General features: G+C 44.1%; 2 protein-coding genes across 7 annotated transcripts in view; one reads left to right on the top strand and one right to left on the bottom strand.

Annotated features, from left to right (window-relative positions):
* SBF2 (SET binding factor 2) overlaps positions 1–19,531 on the top strand; it is a 588,450-nt gene that overhangs the window by 33,196 nt on the left and 535,723 nt on the right. The gene's annotated exons all lie outside the window — the stretch shown is intronic.
* The window catches only part of LOC127052012 (uncharacterized), a 584,770-nt gene continuing 582,177 nt past the window's right edge, over positions 16,939–19,531 (bottom strand). The window contains exon 3 of the mRNA XM_050955166.1: positions 16,939–17,525. Within this exon, the coding sequence (XP_050811123.1) occupies positions 17,119–17,525 (407 nt within the window). The 3' untranslated portion in view covers positions 16,939–17,118. The remainder of the gene's footprint in view (positions 17,526–19,531) is intronic.

Raw genomic sequence — 19,531 nt, 5'->3', positions numbered from 1 at the left:
TCTAAAATTCTTATTATTAATCCCTAAGTGCATGACCTTGCACTTTTCACTATTGTATTTCATCCTATTACTATTACTCCAGTTTACAAGGTGGTCCAGATCTTCCTGAATAGTATCCCTGTCCTTCTCCGTGTTAGCAATACCCCCCAGCTTTGTGTCATCCGCAAACTTTATTAGCACATTCCCGCTCTTTGTGCCAAGGTCAATAATAAAAAGGTTAAATAAGATCGGTCCCAAAACCGATCCTTGAGGGACTCCACTAGTGACCTCCTTCCAGCCTGACAGTTCACCCTTCAATACGACCTGCTGGAGTCTCCCTTTTAACCAGTTCCTTATCCACCTGACAACTTTCATATTCATCCCCATCTTTTCCAATTTAACTAACAGTTCCCCAGGTGGAACCGTGTCAAACACCTTGCTGAAATCGAGGTAAATTATATCTACTGCATTTCCTTTATCTTTCATAGAACTCTTCTTCAGGAAGAAGAAGGAACTCCATGAAAGCTCCAAAGCTTGTGTCTGTCTCTCTCACCAACAAAAGTTGTTCCAATAAAAGATATTACCTCACCCACCTTGTCGCTCTAATTTCTGGGAACAACAGGGCTACACCAACACAGCATACAAAAATGCAAGATTCACATGAACAGCAGTGTGACCACCATCACACCAGGACACTATTTTCACGATTCATCTTAGTAAAATGTCGTCATCACACCAAGGAAGTAGCACTATCAGCACAATGCGATAAATACAGCCACATGTGCATGCCAAAAATTCACAGTACAAGCGCACTGGGATCCACACAGCAGGATAGTAGTGTCAGTTTAGCTCTCAGTCTCTGAGTCCGTCCCCACTAAACTAAGTCCAAAGTTTCAGCTAAACACAAGGGCACCTGCAAATAGCTGTACTAACAGCAGGATCTACACTGGCACAATAGGAGGAGTTGCATGTCAGGGCACTAATTCCCAAGCCCAGTGCAAGGCAATATGGGATCCAGGCACCAGGTCCTTAGAACCAGAATTTGTACTCACAGGAGAGTGGACTGAAGTTACAGAAGGCAACTCCCAAGAAAAAAGGCATTGACCAAATGTCTGGGTGGATGTTAAACAACCATCACCAGCCATTGTGTGCAGCAAGTGAATGACAGTTAATAACTTAATGACCACCATCACCAGAGAATTACTCAACCCTGGGACTCAGCAATGCCTCCTCCTCCTCCCAACATGATCACAACAAGCCCTTCCCTTAGGAGACAATTCAGGTTTCCCCTGATAGGAGAGGGAGGGATAGCTCAGTCGGCTTGCTAGACTCAGGGTTGTGAGCTCAATCCTTGAGAGGGCCACTTAGGAATCTGGGGCAAAAATCAGTACTTGGTCCTGCTAGTGAAGGCAGGGAGCTGGACTCGATGACCTTTTGAGGTCCCTTCCAGTTCTAGGAGACAGGTATATCTCCAATTATTATCTGAAAATCAGGCTACCTCTCCCTGGCTCCCAACATGGTGTCTGGACTTGTGTTTGCCAGAGCAAATGGACTAAACACATACTGCAACAGCAGATAGTTCATTCCAGCCTTCCCTTGGGAGACAATTCCATCCACACCCCTAAGGCAAAGATTGTACTGCTATGAAGATTTCCCCCGATAGTCTGTTTTCCTCTCCTACTCTCCCCATCCCTTCCCCACTGCCTCTTCCCTTCCACTCCTCACCTCCTAAGAGGCAGTCACCCAGATGCCAGGGAGGGGGAACCAAGCACACTACATGGCTACTGTCTCTGAGAGGCAGGCATCTCTGCCTGGGCAGTGAGGGCAAGCAGGGACACAAAACCCCACAGGAGACCAGGAGATGCACTCCCCCCCCAATGCCTGTCTTGGTCCAGCTGCCCAGGTGCAGGGGATGTTTTTGGAGATGCCTCTTGCTGAGTCCCCTGCCCCCTATCATGCAGACAGCTATCCCACCAGCAGCCAGGTGCTGGCTCTTACAGCCAGCTGGGGGGTTTCTAGTCCCCCCCCCCAAGCCACCCTCATCTCAAGAAAGACCCCCTTTGAAATACACTTACCAGCTGCTGCTACTGGCTGCCTTTAGTTGGGTGAGAGGTTAAGGGCTGCTGCTGCTGCAGAGCCAGAGGAAAGCACACCTGCCACATTGCCACAGGAAACAGGTAGAAGATGGAGTTGGGGTCTCTCAGCTGCTCAGCCCCTTGTTCCAGGAGCAGTTTGCCTTGCTGATTGGCTAGTGGCCAAAAACCAGCTAAACAGGGAGCACTTGCACTCCCCTAGCTAGCTATCCTACTGCCCCCACCCTGGCCGAAGAGCTGATGGCTTGTGGGCCCCCACGGGCCCCATAAACAGTTGACTGGTGGGTGGGTGCCCCTGCCCTCTATAGAGACATGCCCCAACCGACCCCCTTCGTCCCCAAGGCCCCAGCCTCTCCTCCTCCCCAGGAACCCAGCTTGCTGGAGCTCAGTTCTTTCCCCCTCCCCTTGCTGATTAGCTGTCTCCCAGCAGGAGGGAGACAGACAGCTAATCAGTGAAGCAGGGAGGGGGCAGGGTTTATGCAGCACACTAGGGGAAGCCAGCAAAGCCTGCCTGCAGGAGCCCAGCTTGCTGGAGCTCAGTTCTTCCCTTCACCTCCCTGCCACGCAATCAGCTGTCTCCCCTCTGCTGGGAGACACAGCTGATCAGCAGGGATGTGGTATGCAGCACGCGGGGGAAGCCGGCAGGCCAAGCTTCAGAGTGGAGCATGGGCCTCGCCCCTGGCACCATGGTAACCCCGTCTAAGGCACAGCTCTTTTGAAAATGTGCTAAGGGGAAGCAGCTGGTTCCTCTGTACCCCACTAGCTACGCTACTGACCTGAGCCCCACCACTTGGCGCTGAAGCCTGAACAATGTAGATTCACGAGGGCCCCTGCAGCATGGGGCCCCAGGCAATTGCCCTGCTTGCTGCCCCCTAATGCCGGTCCTGACTTTTATATGCAGAAAACCAGTTGTTGTGGTACAGGTGGTCCATGGAGTTCTTATAGCATTTTGGAGGGAGTTCAGAAGGAAAAAGGTTGAAAACCTCTGCTTTATGCAGCAATGTAACAGTGTGTTCTAGCAGGTCATAATCAGGAGTCCTAGTTTGCCATGATGATAAAATCAAAATTCTCAGATTAAAAAAACCCATAAAAATCTGCAATTTTCTGTGATTAAAATGAAACACTGAACTTTAGTTTCCTTAGCCCCTATATAGGTATCAGTTAAGCACAGTGTTTTTATTGAGATACAGTGGAACCTCATTTATCCGAGCCTCCATTATCTGGCTCTGCATTTTAACGAAACTACCAGCCGTCCCGGACTGACCACCCGAGCCCTGGTGCTGTAAGCCCTGTGTGGTTGGTGGTTCAGTTAATGCAGAGAGCTGGGTAACGGAGTCTCAAACTAACAGGGTTCTACTATATGTAAATTGAAAGTGCATTAAAAAATGAACTATGAGATGAGGAGGCTGCTCGCATTGCATAAGTGATACTGTTACTTTCAGTAAAATTTAATTGTTTTTATTTTTTTCACAAAATGTAAAAACTAAAAATTCTCTGTAAAAATGCAGATTCTGTGTTTTTCCGTGGCAAAGGGATTTCTAGGAACCCTGATCATAAAACTAGCCTGCCAGTATCAGTGGACCACCCAAATCATAATCTTCAGCGAAAGGTAAGCACTAAGGAAGAAAAGTGCTAAAAATAGTGTTGTAGCTCTAAAGCTACTTCAGAAGGGCCTGTCTGTGCCCAGTGAATTTTAAAGTATGAGAAGGTTCCCAAACACCAGTACTCCTACCCATGTCTTGTAGTCTCCCACAATTTTAATCTCTGCTTTGGCAAAGAACACTCCTCCCTGTTTCTTGAAGATGGTCATTGACTAGGTCATTAGTCAACAGTTAGAGAGGCAAATAAGGTCAAAACACTCTAGCTTTCTGAGACCTGAGGTGGTAGTACCTTGGTATGACAGGTTGGACCGCCCATTTGGGGTGCCAACTCATGTGCTGTGGTCCCACTGGTTCCTTCCGTTTCCTCAGCCTGGATTTCCTCACCCTGTCCTAACTGTGCCAGGCCCTCAAGCCTTCTCTAGCACAGGTAAGAGCACACTGAGCTGCAGACACAGACTGAAATCAACTCTGTGTGGGAAGATTCAGCTAGGAAGTTTACTCAGCACTTGTGTGTACACCTCCTTTGGCATGTAAACCCAAAATGATGTGTTGCGCTGTATAGAGACAGCGATACAGCGCAGACTCATAAAAATTGACCCTTCCCTCAATGTGGAGAGAGAGATGCACAGCTTTTTGCCGCCTGCCCCCAAGATATGAGTTGTACAAACTAGGATTTGTAATAAACCAAAAAATAAGATTAACTACAAAAAGTAAATTTTAAGTGATTAAAGGGATAGCAAACAGAACAAAGCAGATTACTGAGCAAATAAAACAAAACACGTAAACTAAGCTTAATACACTCAAGAAACAGGTTACAAACTGTAATTTCTCACCCTAAATGTTGTCTTAGGCAGATTGCAGATTTCTGTAGCTTATAGTTCCAGTTATTTCTCTTTACAGACTGGACCCCTGTCTCAGCCTGGACTGAGCCCCTGCCTTTTCCTTCATTGTTTTTAGCAATCTTCCTTCTTGGATGAGGTGGCAATGGAGAAGAGTCCTAATTGCCTTACTCTCCAGCCTTAAATAGAATTTACATAAGGCAGGAACCCTTTGTTTCCAGTGTCCAAGATGGTACTCCACACCAGGTGACATCATCAAATGACCCTGCAGTGTCAAAGCAACATCCCAGGTTTCTCCTCAGAACGGTGGGAGATTAGTATCTTCAAACTTCTACTGTCCTCCTTAAATGGCTCATTCAGGCTGATTGCCTACTGTCTGATGGGCATTCCCCCAAGTGTACACACAGTTGTAATATTTACATAGTCAATATTCCTAACTTCAGATACAGAAAGGATACATGTATACAAATTGGATAATCACATTCAGCAAATCATAACCTTTCCAATGATGCCTTACATGACCCATCTTGCATAAAACATTTCTTAGTTATGCCATATTCCCACCCCACTGTAAACTCTAGGGTACAGACGGGACCCACATGAATGACCCCCTAAGCTTATTTCTACCAGCTTAGGTTAAAAACTCCCCAAAGCACAAATCACTCCTTTTACCTTGGATTAGGTACCGGTGCCACCACCAAGTGATTTAAACAAACATTTAGGGAGGGCCACTTGGAACCCTACTTCCCCAAATATCCCCCCAAGCTCCTACACCCCCTTTCCTTGGCAGATTTGAGAATAATCCTGCAAGCCCCTACACCCCCTTTCCTGGGGAGGCTTGAGAATATATCCTCACCAATTGGTACGGGTGAACACAGACCGAAACCCTTGGATCTTAAAACATTGAAAAATCAATCAGGTTCTTAAAAGAAGAATTTTAATTAAAGAAAAAAGGGTGAAAGGAATACCCCTGTAAGATTAGAATGGAAAGAGAATCTCACAGACATCAGATTCAAAACACAGAGTTTCCCTCTGGGCAAAACTTTAAAGTTACAAAAAGAAAACCAGGAATACCCTCTGTCTCAGCACAGAGAAAATTCACAATCCAAAATAAAAGTAAATCTAATGCATTTCCTTGCTAAATACTTACTAACTCTATAGGAGTTGGATTGCTTTCTTTTTTGATCTTGCTGCGGCCAAAGCCTCATGGAACAGACAGACAAAAGCCTTCCCTACCCAGATCCGAAAGCATCTTGTCCCCTTATTGGTCCTTTTGGTCAGGTGTCAGTTATGTTACCTAAGCTTCTTAACCCTTTACAGGGTAAAGAGGGATTTTATGCTACTCTTAGTTGTATGTTTATGACAGGGTGTAATGTCACACTTGGTACCAGATAGACTAACTTCTTGCCCTTTCATATCAGGACAACTAGGAATTTCTCTCAAGCTTCTCATTTCTCTCACAACAGAGGTTAGACATTGTATTAGTGTCCTGAATAAACTCATCCAAAGCTGCCTTTGTCACAGTCCAAATCATCTGCCTATTTTAGAAGGAGAAAAGTGTGAAGAGAATGAGAAAAAGGTAGAAGTCCTGGTTTGAGGTACTATGTCCAGATACTATGATGAGCTAAGTATAATTAGCTTGACAGATCCTGCATTTGAACCCTTTTCCATAGAATTAAATGATTTGGAGAATCTCTTAGATAAATTTAACCCCCTTCCTCAGTCCAACTCTTTAGTGGGGAACAAAAGACTTTTCTACAGGAACTACAGACATTCAGAACTTGTTGTGCCAGATCTGGCAGGCATTCCTTATGACCATCTACTTTATGTGGAGGTGGGAGGAAGTTTTCAACTTCTCAGACCATAAATCACAGATCCTCCTTCAACAACTCAGTGTAAAAATAGGTAATGTAAATATGGTGGCTCATACACTCTTAGTTGAGGGAAAAAATAAACATTTCACTTCTGTTTTGTACTGGTTCCTTTTCAGACAGATGGGATTTATGAAAGAGATCTCAATCTTCTCTTCCATTATTCAAGCCAGTGAATTTATTTTTTAAAAACTGGGACAAAGAGACTTAGTCCATGCTGAGTGGTAGTTATCCTCTTGGGTTCTGCCTGCTACCGTCTTGGTTGTCTGAGTACTGACTTGGAACTCAGGCGAATATTTAACAAATTCTTCATTAAAGATGTGAGGCTGTAGACCCCGGGAGCTCTGCTTCAGGCAGAGTCATGGTGGGGTAAACTGACTAGCAGATGGCTCCAAAGAACTGGTTGTAACATAGTGTGTTTGTATATATATTAACAAAGTAATCAATCAGCAGAGAGCCAGGCTAACTATCATTATGTAAACAAAGTAACCAATCAACACATAACCTGAGCTGTTAGGCTAATTGATTAACTGATCGAGAACTGTTGTTGGGTAAATAGGTACCTTTCATGTGAATCACAACCATAAGCAAGCTTCTCAGGCCCGGAATCCCTTCTGCACATAAGCAGACCCACAAGGTCACACAGTGGACACCCTGATTAGCAGCCGTAGGTTGCACTTACTCTGGTGCATATCCTGGTGACACAGTCTGTATCCTCAACAAGGCAAGAAGTAGCTACATTCCTCAGATTTGTTGCAGTCTCTACAAGTACAGGAGGACTCTGTCCCAATTCAGCCTAACCTTAATGGAAGCTAGGAGTTCTGTGATTCTCTCCCCACCCCTACCCTGTCTTAAAGTTTCTCACCTTTTTTACTGTTTAGGACTCATGGATGGCAGAAACAGCTAGTCTATATAACAGTGTTTGATGTGTGGTAATAACATAGTAATGAATGAAATTCAACATTTTATTTATGTTGTAGGTCACAGGCAATCAATTGTAGAGCTTGTAATAAAATCCAGGAGCCCTGATTCTAGGGTGCTTACTCTAGCCACAGTGCCTCTTTTTACAGTAGAACCTAAGAGTTACGAACACTGTGGGAATGGAGGTTGTTTGTAACTCTGAACAAAGTATTATGGTTGTTTTTTCAAAAGTTTACAACTGAACATTGACTTAATACAGCTTTGAAACTTTATTATACAGAAGAAAAATGCTGCTTTTAACCACCTTGATTTAAATGAAACAAGCACAGAGAGTTTCCTTACCTTGTAAAATCTTTTTTTAAACTTTCTCTCTTTTTTGTAGTTTAACACAGTACTTGCTTTTTGTGTGTGTCTCTGCTGCTGTGTGATAGCGTACTTCCAGTTCAAATGAGGTGTGTGGTTGACCGGTCGGTTCATAACTCTGAGGTTCTTCTGTAATATAAAAATGTTAAATGAACTAGTTGACTTTTGTCACATTGAATTCTGAGGTGGCCACTGAAGAATAGTCAGCTGGTGGAGCATTCTTATAAGCTAAGTCAGATGGATCTTGAATCCTTTACATTCTATGTTCTGTTCAATCTAACTTATGTTACCCTCATCAACACAGTATGTGAGCATCTCACAATCACTAATGGGTTTTATCCTCGTATCACCCTGGTGAGGTAAGGAACTTCATTTTACAGTTAGGAAACAAATACTATAGTTATTGCTATCTTATTTCTTGTCTTGTGTGTTCAATGGTCTATTGATCATCCTAAAATTAAATTTTTCCTCTGTCATACTATTCTAATAGCACAGTTCTAGTTTCCTTTTAGGTTACAAAAAATTAGATTGTTGGATACTGGGAGACCCCATATTTTAAGAATTTGTAATGCCATAAGCAGATTTTTAAAGATTAGATTACAAAACCAGCACGCAATATCTTACATAACTCAAACATAAGAATTCTTTTGGTAAACTAAGATGTTATATAAACTTATAAAAGACAGCTGTCAAGTTGCTATTCATGAATTCATTTATCCTTGTTTCCAGTTGGAGCACCAGTAAGTCCATTACCAATTTCTGCTCTTCAGTCCTTTCATTTTGACTGTATATACCAGGGGGCTAAACCACGGCTCAAGAGCTGCATGTGGATCTTTACAGCTAAAGTGTGGCTGTGGAGCCCCTCATCCTCCCGTCCCCACATTCTCTGCTTACCAGACTGGGGGTAGGGGTGGGAAGAACTCGGGGCTTCTGCCCAGCAGTGGGGTGGTGGGACTAGAGGCTTCAGCCCCATGGGAAATGCCTATTGGGGCTTCAGCCCAGCAAGTCAGACCTGCTGATCCTGGGGAATTCAGCAGGAGTGGGGTTGAAGCCTCCAACCCTGGCAAGTGCCTCTCAAGAGCTGAAGCCTCGATACCCCATCCTTGCAGGGCAGAAGGCCGTAGTTCCACCACACCACTGCAGAGTAGAAGCTCTGAGCCCTGGCAGGCATGCCCGGCTCTCAAACTTCTGAAGATTATCGTATGTGGCTCCGAGAGTCAGTAATTTTGGCCACCCTTGGTATATATATCTGCTCAAAATCATTCGATGACTGTGCATTTTAACCGAAATAGATGGGAATGTGTCCTCTTGCAAATTCCATTCTTGTCATTCCAGTTTTATGAATTTATTTCTGTTTTACTGGTTTCCAATTTCATTGGTACATCCCTTTATAAAGCTGTTCTTCTCCCACAGTAGTTTAATGGCAAGGTGAAGTACTTTAACAAGTTGAATTATTTAATCTTGTAAAAATGATCATACATTTTAAATTTTGAAGGGAGTTAGTTGACAGTTATATTGAGATTGACTTGTAAAGAAAAAGTTTTTCTGGGACTTTGCAATAGGCTAGACAAGATATTCTTAAACAGTATATGTGCAGATATTGTTTCTCTTCTTGTGAGAGAGTTTCTTTCTCTTAATCTTCTTGAACTTAATTTTTTTTTTATTATGGACCATGTAAGAAGAATTCAACTGTTAGCATTTAAAGAAATATAATGTCCTATTATTACATACTGAGTACAGTATTACTGCAGTACAAGAGCTGGCTCACACTTTACTTTTAGGCACATTTTTTAAAAAATGCCAGATTTTGTGATCTAATGGCACTGTGTTGTCAGCACAGGACCTAGGGAATCATAGAATATTAGGATTGGAAGGAACCTCAGAAGGTCATCTAATCCAACCCCCTGCTCAAAGCAGGACCAATCCCCAGTTTTTTACCCCAGTTCCCCAAATGGCCCCCTCAAGGATTGAACTCACAACCCTGGGTTTAGCAGGCCAATGCTCAAACCACTGAGCTATCCCTCCCCCCCAGGGGAACAGGGTGAAGAGCAAAGTTGGCTTCATGCCACCCTTATATCTCCCAATTTTTGGGCCAGCTGGGCCCTACTTTGGCCCTTAGCATCAGATACAGAAGGCTAGGGGGTGTTCTAATCTACGCCCAGCTGTCATAGCTCTAACAGGCCTTTTTGGCACCTAGGAACAGTTGGTGTGCAGAGATACTCTGGCTACGACCCACCTGCTATGGGATGCAAATGTGGTATAGATCTGCTGTGCCAGCTCTGCATTGTCCTGGGATTCCCTGTTATGCAGGGGGATATGAAATTAGCTTCCAGGGCTACAAATATGGCTTATTCATGTGTGTTAGAATGAACAAATTCCCTAGGGTCTGGCCAGCCCTATCTGTAAACTATGATGTTATGCAGGAATTAAATATGTTGCTTTTCTTTTTGGTGTGAAAGGTCTGAATTAATTCACAGTCCTTCAGCTTGCTTTTAATCATCACCATTGTAATATTTTTGCATATGTATGGCTTTGGTGTTTTATTCACAAATCTGTGAAACTAAAAGGGAATTCATAGAATATCAGGGTTGGAAGGGATCTCAGGAGGTCATCTAGTCCAGCCCCCTGCTCAAAGCAGGACCAGTCCTCAGATTGATTTTTACCCTAGTTCCCTAAATGACCCCCTCAAGGATTGACCTCACAAGCTTGTCTTCTCTGGAAATAATCTTAGACATGCCTTGTTCAATTAGTGATACAATTTATATTAAGAATTAAAAAGTCATCTTGTAACTCCTTGAGGGAGAGCCAGGAAAACCTAGAAGAGTTTGGAGGGGGGGTTATGGGGGGAAGAAGTGAGAGAAACCACCTGACTGAATTTTGTATAGAATGGACATATAATCTTTGAGTCAACTGTTGTACAAGAGTCTCCATATAAAATAGCTAGTTGATGATCTATTACCCTAGATCTCCATTGTAGATGTGTTGCTGGACCTGTGCTATTGTATTTACAATGCAAAGAGAGGAGTGCTAATTGGGTTCACAGTTGGTAGAACAGTTCGCAGATTAATGCCTTTTGGGTTTTATGCTGTCAGAAAATGTATTACTATTTGGACACAGACTAGTACTCCTCCTTTCTCTCTGAAGAGTTGTATTACTAAGTCTCATGGAACTGAACTGATGCTCTGCTCCTAGAAGGGGAAGGTGTGATTTTTGAGGTGTGGAGGCCATATCTGTAGTTGTTATATGTGGGTTAATGGGGCCAGACATGTGCAGGAGTTTCCTATAATTTACTTTGAAATACAGTGATGGGAGTTAGTAGTAGGGTTAATGTGGAAAAGCAGATTGTTCTTTATAGATATGCAGATAAATGGATATATATGGGGTGGGATTTTTGTTTGGGGCTGGGAGCTCTCAAAAAAAAGGATTCAGACACTTAGTTTTATTATGATGATGATGGGCTACAAGCTCTGACATTTCGTTTGATGTTAACGGGATCTTTTAATCTTTTGGGTATTTGGTATAACTCTTGCTGTGGTTGTGCACCAGTAAAGTTACTACAAAAATTGGAATGCACGATGAAGCCTGCAAAAGCTTTTCTCTAGACACCTGGACAGCTACTTTCCCGGCTATGTTTGTTCTATAAATTCCATTCTTAAAGTGACCTCTGGACTTTATAGGTGTTCAACATCTGCATTTCTAGCTCCTAAAACATGGTATCTTTTCTTTCCCTTCCCTTCAAATTAAGGTAGCTGTTGGGCCTCAGAGATCTATTATATTGAGTTTGTAGCTAGCCTATTAGCCGCTTCACTTCAATTTCTAATAATTTTACATATCCAAAAGTCAAATTATTTGCCCATTACAGTACTTGTGAACCAAATTCTTAGATAAATATTTTTTAAACTGCTTGAAAAGACATCCGCTGCTGCCATTATTGTGATGTCTTAGATCTTTTAATTCTTAAGTACAATATAAGTACAACAGTTTTGAAGTCTGAGTAATGTACCTCATAAGTTCTTCACCCATATCTACCCCCTCAGAAGTAAACTTAGTGGGCTAAATTATTCCACTCAAAACAATAGGTTTAAAAACCATGATAGGTCAAGGATTGTGACAACTGACCGTGTCCTATAATGTTCTGAAGAAACCTTATGGAATTAAGATAAACTTTTTATTGAATTAAGTTAAACCTTATTCAATTAGTTTTAATACCTTTCAGGTACATCGTATTAAAATGCAGTTGTCTATCTGGCATTGTGTGTACCCTCTATAGTTGGGAACAAAGATGCTAATGTAATTCCTCTTTCTGAAGCCACCCCCCTGGAGAGGTGTGCATAAGTAGTTCAAACGGGATTCTCCTGGGGTCAACAGACAAAGAAAGGGTTTTTTTGGATAACTATCATCATGGTTTTAAACTGGTTCATGATCTCATTCCTGGTCCAACAAATGGACAGGACCCCAGCTCATAAAGGGCCCCAATCTTTAGGGTATGTTTGGAAGGACTACGTCTACTGAGGTCTCACAAAACTGTGTGCTACTTCTGAGCTGAAGCTATGGTGATCTTGCAACCACAAGAAATCCCCTTGGGTGGGGTGCTGGAGGACTGCTTCTGCCAACATTTATGTTGGGACGATGTCTATTAAGCTTATTACCAGGTGTTCAGGTTTTTTAATTTTTTTTAATGTCTTCTTTGTAGTGCTTTTTGCCTTAAAAATAAAGTAGACTTGCCTAGGTAGTGCTTTGTGGGCCTCATAACTGTAGCACTGACACCTATTAACTGTCTCTGAAGAGAAAGCAAACAGGTGTCATTAGGCAACCTATCTGTGCTGGGAATAATGCAGTGAAGACTGGAAATTTGACAACGTGGAAATAACCTGGTCATAAGGGAGAGAGACCTGGGTCTCCACCCAGAAGGGCAGTGGCTGATGAACTGGAAACCTGAGAAAGGGTGCCTTTGCTGGACCCCTGAGGGATATACAAGTGCAGTTGCCCTGAACTGTGACAAGGATAATGTGATGTTAACTAGGTAACAAAATGGTACCCATAAATTTGTGTAAGCAGCTCCCTTGGCTATCAGTGGGAACACCTCACATGCACGAAAGGACATAATTTAGTGTTAAGAAATCAGAAGAGCCAGAAAAAACAAACGGCAAATGAGGAGAAACCGGCAGCATTTGAAAATTGTAGTTAGTTCCGTAGTGTTCTGGTAATTCCTGGAAATGGTTATTCTGCTTCCACTGTGGCAAGATACAACTCTATTGAGATTAATCCCTGAGTCCTTTGAGTCTTCCAGCAGTTGCTTTTTGAAAGTAGCCTTTGCCCAAAGGCTTGGAATGGTCACTAGGTCAAGGTCTCTGTTATTGTTTCTTAGCCGGTTTGTTAAGATAAGGGCACACCATGAAGTTGCAAACATTAGGCAGTAGGAAATCTGTATCCCCCTCCTCCATCTCTTAAGCTGCCCCATTTAATTGTCAGGCTTCTATTTTTCTTGGAAAGTATCAGGTCACTTTCAGAACACCCTGTCCCAGCTGCCACAATCAGTGTATTTTTATGTTATTTCCTGTTTTTTCTTTTTTTCTTTTTTAAAAGCGGACTGGGAAAAACAGAAATTCCTCTATGTGTAACCATAAGGAGCCGATCCCACATAGTTTGTTAAAAAGTTGTTGAACACAGAACTTTCACATCCGGAACACAGACTTATGCCATATGGATGATTAGAGTAATTGGTAAGAGTAATAGTCTGTTCTATATGTGGAACACACTTTGTCAGTGGGTTACACAACTATTGCTGGACAGTAGTAGGCAGTTAGGAAATCATGATTCCCATGTTCTGTTTATAGGCTGGAGAGGGAGTATTGTTTATTGGTGTGAGCAGTGGAGATAAAGTGGATATTCAATTAAATGCGGATTCTTTATGAAAGGCACTATGCTGGAACGGATAAAACTTATTTCTGCCATATCAGAGACTTGGCAGAAATTCCTAGCTTTATTAGAAGCGAGCTTGTGCAACCTATACATTAAATCATATGTAAAATAAGAAGTTTTATGCTTTCCTCAGTTGCCTGCCTTCTAGATTGGGGTTGAGGTCTTGCTGCATAATAGTTTTGTAGTGTAGAGAATTGCTAACGCTAGTCAATGGAAGACTTGTGACTTGAACTCATGGCCTCTTGGCTCCCAACCTCAGTGCTCCTTTTCCTGGAGTAATGTGTGTACACACATGTGCTTGCTGTGTCTGTTCCCCCTGCTCCTGCCTGACCTGAGCTGTGCAGTAGGAAAAGATGATTACAGCTTAGAACATACCATAGTACTTAGTACTTTTGAGAGCTCTAGTCAGATAGTGGTAGAAGCTGACAAAACCTTCTCTAGCCTCAAGGAGACTAACCCTGAGCTCAAGCAGCTTCTTCCCTTCTCTAATTTCCATCTGCACTGATGAATCCTCTAACAAGTGCTTCTTCACAAAAAAAGATTTGTCTCTACAGTAATCATTGGAAGAGCTTTCTGTTTAGTCATTGTTACGCATAATTTAATGAATTTATTTCTGTTGCTTATCTTCCTTTTCATGATATTTCTTTTCGTGATAAAGATTTGCAGTAGTTAAGACACCTGAAATCACAGCTGAGGCCTGGCCTACACGACTGTGTTAGGTCAATGTAAGGCAGTTTATGTTGACCTAATTCTCTATAAGCAGCTGCACTTAAATGTAGCTCCCACCTTGCTCACTACACTGATTTAATAACTCCACCTCCATGAGAGGCATAGCACTTAGGTCGATGTAGTTAGGTCAATGCAGTGTCAGTGTAGACACTGCGTTGCTTACATCGACTGTTGCTTCCTTTCAGAAGCCATTCCACAATGTCCTATACTGACAGTTAAATTGGTGCAAGCGTTCTTGGTGAGGCTGTGCACTGCCAGCACAAGGAACGTAGTGTGAACATGATAAAACCATTTAATTACTGCAGTGGCTGTAGGTAGATGTAACTTAGGTTGACTTAATTTTGTAGTGTAGACTAGCCCTTAGAAGGCTTCTGCAAGATAGATAATGTAGCGTAGCCTGCTTCATACAATAAGCCAGCTTGCATGATCAGTGTAAAGAACTTCCCTGAATACTGTCAGCAGTAAGACGAGCTACTGGTTTACTTGGACTGTACCAGGCGAACTCAAAATTGTTCAGTCATTTGGTTTGATAGAGACTTGTTAGAGGCACACAAAAATAGGACCAGAAGTGAATGGCAGATCGATATCATAAGTGTAATTGCATCTTACCGCTTCTTCCATGTGGACAATTCACATGTCAGATTGGTCAAGAAAATGCTTGCACCGGACACTGTTGTGATCTTCGTGTTTGAACTGCTCACACTACCATTCTGAGAAAGAGCTTTGGAACCAACATCCATTAGAATGCAGTAACCCAGTTCCCTCTCTTAACTCTTTGACTGAAAGACTAATCTGACATGCTATATTCCTGATGTCGCTCCACTTTGGTAGCTTAGGGTACGTCTACACTATGGGATTATTCCGATTTTACATAAACTGGTTTTGTAAAACAGATTGTATAAAGTCGAGTGCACGCGGCCACACTAAGCACATTAATTCGGTGGTGTGCGTCCATGTACCGAGGCTAGCGTCGACTTCCTGAGCGTTGCACTGTGGGTAGCTGTCCCGTAGCTACCCCATAGTTACCGCAGTCTCCCTCGCCCCTTGGAATTCTGGGTTGAGATCCCAGTGCCTGATGGGGCAAAAAACATTGTTGCGGGTGGTTCTGGGTACAGTCTCACCCCTCCCTCCGTGAAAGCAGCAGACAACCATTTCGCGCCTTTTTCCCTTGGTGAACTGTGCAAACACCACAGCACAGCAAGCATGGACCCTGCTCAGATCAAGACCACAATCGTGGACGTTGTAAACACCTCGTGCATTCTCGTGCAGTCTATGCTGAACCGGGACCTGCAAAGCCATGCGAGGAGGAGGCAGCTACGGCAGAGTGGCGACGAGAGTGATGAGGACATGGACACAGAATTCTGTCAAACCATGGGCCCCTGTGCTTTGGAGATCCTGCTGGTAATGGAGCAGGTTCTAGCCATTGAACACCGATCTTGGGCCCGGGAAACAAGCACAGACAGGTGAGACCGCATAGTTTTGCAGGTGTGGGACAATTTGCAGTGGCTGCGAAACTTTCGCAAGTGTAAGGCTTTCATGGAAGTTTGTGACTTGCTTTCCCCTGCCCTGAAATGCCATAATACCAAGATGAGAGCAGCCCTCACAGTTGAGAAGCGAGTGGCAATAGCCCTTTGGAAGCTTGCAATGCCAGACAGCTACCGGTCAGTCGAGAATCAATTTGGAGTGGGCAAATCTACTGTGGGGCTTTTGTGATGCAAGTAGCCAAAGCAATCATTAAGCTGCTGCTACGAAAGGTTGTGACTCTGGGGAAACGTGCAGGTCATAGTGGATGGCTTTGCTGCAATGGGATTCCCTAACTGTGATGGGGTGATAGATGCAACCCATATCCCTATCTTGGCACCGGAGCACTAGGGCACCCAGTACGTAAACCGCAATGGGTACTTTTCAATGGTGCTGCAAGCGCTGGTGGATCACAAGGGACGTTTCACCAACATCCATGTGGGATGGCCAGGAAGGGTTCATGACACTCGTGTCTTCAGGAACACTACTCTGTTTAAACGGCTGCAGCAAGGGAATTACTTCCCAGACCAGAAAATAACAGTTGGGGATGTTGAAATGCCTGTAGTTATCCTGGGGGACCCAGCCTGCCCCTTGATGCCATGGCTCATGAAGCCATACACAGGCAGCCTGGACAGTAGTCAGGAGCTGTTCAACTACAGGCTGAGCAAGTACAGAATGGTGGTAGAATGTGCATTTGGCCGTTTAAAGGCGCGCTGGCACACATTACTGACTCGCTCAGACCTCGGCCAAACCTATGTCCCCATTGTTATTGCTGCTTGCTGTGTGCTCCACAATCTCTGTGAGAGTAAGGGGGAGACCTTTATGGTGGGGTGGGAGGCTGAGGCAAATCACCTGGCCGCTGCTTACGCGCAGCCAGACACCAGGGCGATTAGAAGAGCACACCACGAAGCGGTGCGCATCAGAGAAGCTTTGAAAACGAGTTTCATCACGGGTCAGGGTACAGTGTGACTGTTGTGTTTGTTTCCCCTTGATGAACACCACCCTTGACTCATTCCCTGTAAGCAACCCACCCTTCCCCTTTGATTACAGCTTGCTTAAGGAAATAAAGTCACTATTGTTTAAAAATCATGTATTCTTTATTAAGAAGTCATTATAAAAAGAGGGAGAGAACTGACAAGGTATCCCGGGTGTGGTTTGGGAGGAGGATAGGAGGGAAGGAAAAGGCCACTAAAAATATTTCAAAATAATGACAGTCTTTTGGTTGGGCTGTCCATGGGGGTGGAGTGGGCGGGTGCATGAAGCCTTCCCCCACGCCTTCTTACATGTCTGGGTGAGGAAGATATGGAACGTGGTGAGGGTGGTTACACAGGGGCTGCAGCAGCACTCTGTGACCCTGCTGCTGTTCCTGAAGCTCCACCAGATGTTGGAGGATGTCAGTTTGATCACGCAGCAGCCCCAGCATTGCATCCCACCACCGCATATCTTCCTGCCTACACCTCTGTTCTTCCTGGCGCCACCTCTCATCTCGAGCGTCCCTCCTGTCCTCACGTTCACTGGCATCCTTCCTGTAATTTGATACCACGTCCTTCCATTCATTCAGATGAGCTCTTTCATTGCAGGTTACTTCCATGATTTCCGAGAACATTTCGTCTCGCGTCTTTTTTTTCCTCCGCCTTATCTGAGATAGCCTTCGGGAAGGAGTAGGGAGGCTTGAAAAATTTGCAGCTGCATGAGGGATGTAAAAAAGGGAGAGAAGTATTTAAAAAGATACATTTTACAGAACAATAGTTATACTCTTTCACAGTGAACAACACTATTCACCTTACATAGCACATGTGTTTTCACTACAAGGTCGCATTTTGCATCTTAATATTGAGTGCCTGCGGCTCTGGTGTTAGAGATCTCACAGATGCAGGTCCGGGCAGCAGAATTCAGCTTGCATGCGGCCATGGTAAACCATTGTTTTTCGGCTTCTGCAGCCTTCATATACACAGTGCCCTCCTTTCCCAAATACCAATCAAATCCCGTTCAGTGCTCCTTCTTTCCTGTTAACATGCAGCAGCAGAAACCACCTCCCCCCCAACCAATTCTGTGGGATGATCGCTTTACCCCTCCCCCCACCGCGTGGCTTGTATCATGGAAGATCCCTGCTAGCCAGATGTGAAAAAGCTCAGCGCCATTACCCCCCCTCCTCTCTCCCCACTTGACTACCTGCAAGGAAGGATTTCTTTTAAGCAACAGGGAAACATGCCAGTAGGAATGGCCATCTTTGTCCCCTTAATTAAATTCCTGAATTTCAACCAGGTTACCATGAACGATATCACTCTCCTGAGGATAACACAGCGAGATAAAGAACGGATGTTGCTTGAATGCCAGCAATTACCGGGACCATACAGAGCTAGGCTTTGTCATGCAATGATACCAGATTACTTGCTACATGCATGACGTGGTCAAGTGTCCTACCATGGTGGACGGAATAAGGCTGCCTTGCCCAGAAACCTTCTATAAAGGCTTTTTGGAGTACCTCGAGGAGAGCTTCATGGAGATGTCCCTGGAGGATTTCCATTCCATCCCCAGACATGTTAACAAACTTTTCCAGTAACTGTACTGGCTGCGAATGCATCCCAAGTCCTCAGGGCAAATCAATCATTAAAAAACACTTGCTTTTAAACCATGTTTTATATTTACAAAGGTACCCTCACCAGAGGTTGCTTCCATGGCTTCATTGTCTGGGCTACTGGCTTGGGAGGGCTGGGAGGGTAATTCCGTCTGGGTGAGAAAAAGCTCCTGGCTGTTGGGGAGAACGGAGTGCTGTGTGCTCTCTGCAAGCTCCTCGTCCTCTTCCTCCTCCGCATTTTCCCCGTCCGCAGAATCCTCAGCCATGACTGAGATTATCACCCCTACCTCGGAATCCACGGACAGGGGTGAGGTAGTGGTGGCTGACCCCCCTAGAATTGCATGTAGCTCAGCGTAGAAGCGACATGTTTTCGGCCCTGCCCCGGACCTTCCGTTTGCTTCTTTGGTTTTCTGGTAGGCTTGTCTGAGCTCCTTAACTTTCTCTCTGCGCTGCACTGAGTCCCTGGTGTGGCCTTTCTCCATCATAGCTTTGGAAATTTTTTCAAATATTTTTTCATTTCGTCTTTTGTAACGGAGTTCTGTTAGCACAGAATACTCTCTCCCTATATAACGATCAGATCCAATACCTCCCGTGCGGTCCATGCTGGAGCTCTTTTTCGATTTTCAGGAGACTGCATTGTTACCTGTGCTGATGAGCTCTGCGTGGTCACCTGTGCTGGTGAGCTCTCCATGCTGGCCAAACAGGAAATGAAATTCAAAAGTTTGCAGGGCTTTTCCTGTCTACCTGGCCAGTGCATCCGAGTTCAGATTGCTGTCCAGAGTGGTCACGGTGGTGCACTGTGGGATACTGCCCAGAGGCCAATACCGTCGATTTGCGGCCACACTAACCCTAATCCGATATGGTAATACCGATTTCAGCGCTACTCCTCTCGTCGGGGAGGAGTACAGAAACCGGTTTAAAGAGCCCTTTATATTGATATAAAGGACCTTGTTTTGTGGACGGGTGCAGCGTTAAATCGGTTTAACTCTGCTAGAATCGGTATAAACGCATAGTGTAGACCAGGCCTTACTTTTGTGTACTCTTTATTGCTGTTGTCTGACTTTAAATACAGTTCTACTGTTCTGTACTATTTTCTAAAGGTTGTCTCATTGGG

The sequence above is a fragment of the Gopherus flavomarginatus genome, chromosome 5 (genome assembly GCF_025201925.1).
Source record: "Gopherus flavomarginatus isolate rGopFla2 chromosome 5, rGopFla2.mat.asm, whole genome shotgun sequence".
In the NCBI taxonomy this organism is placed as follows: domain Eukaryota; kingdom Metazoa; phylum Chordata; order Testudines; family Testudinidae; genus Gopherus; species Gopherus flavomarginatus.
Note: the sequence above shows the minus strand (reverse complement) of the source record. Positions and strands in the feature narration are given on the sequence as shown.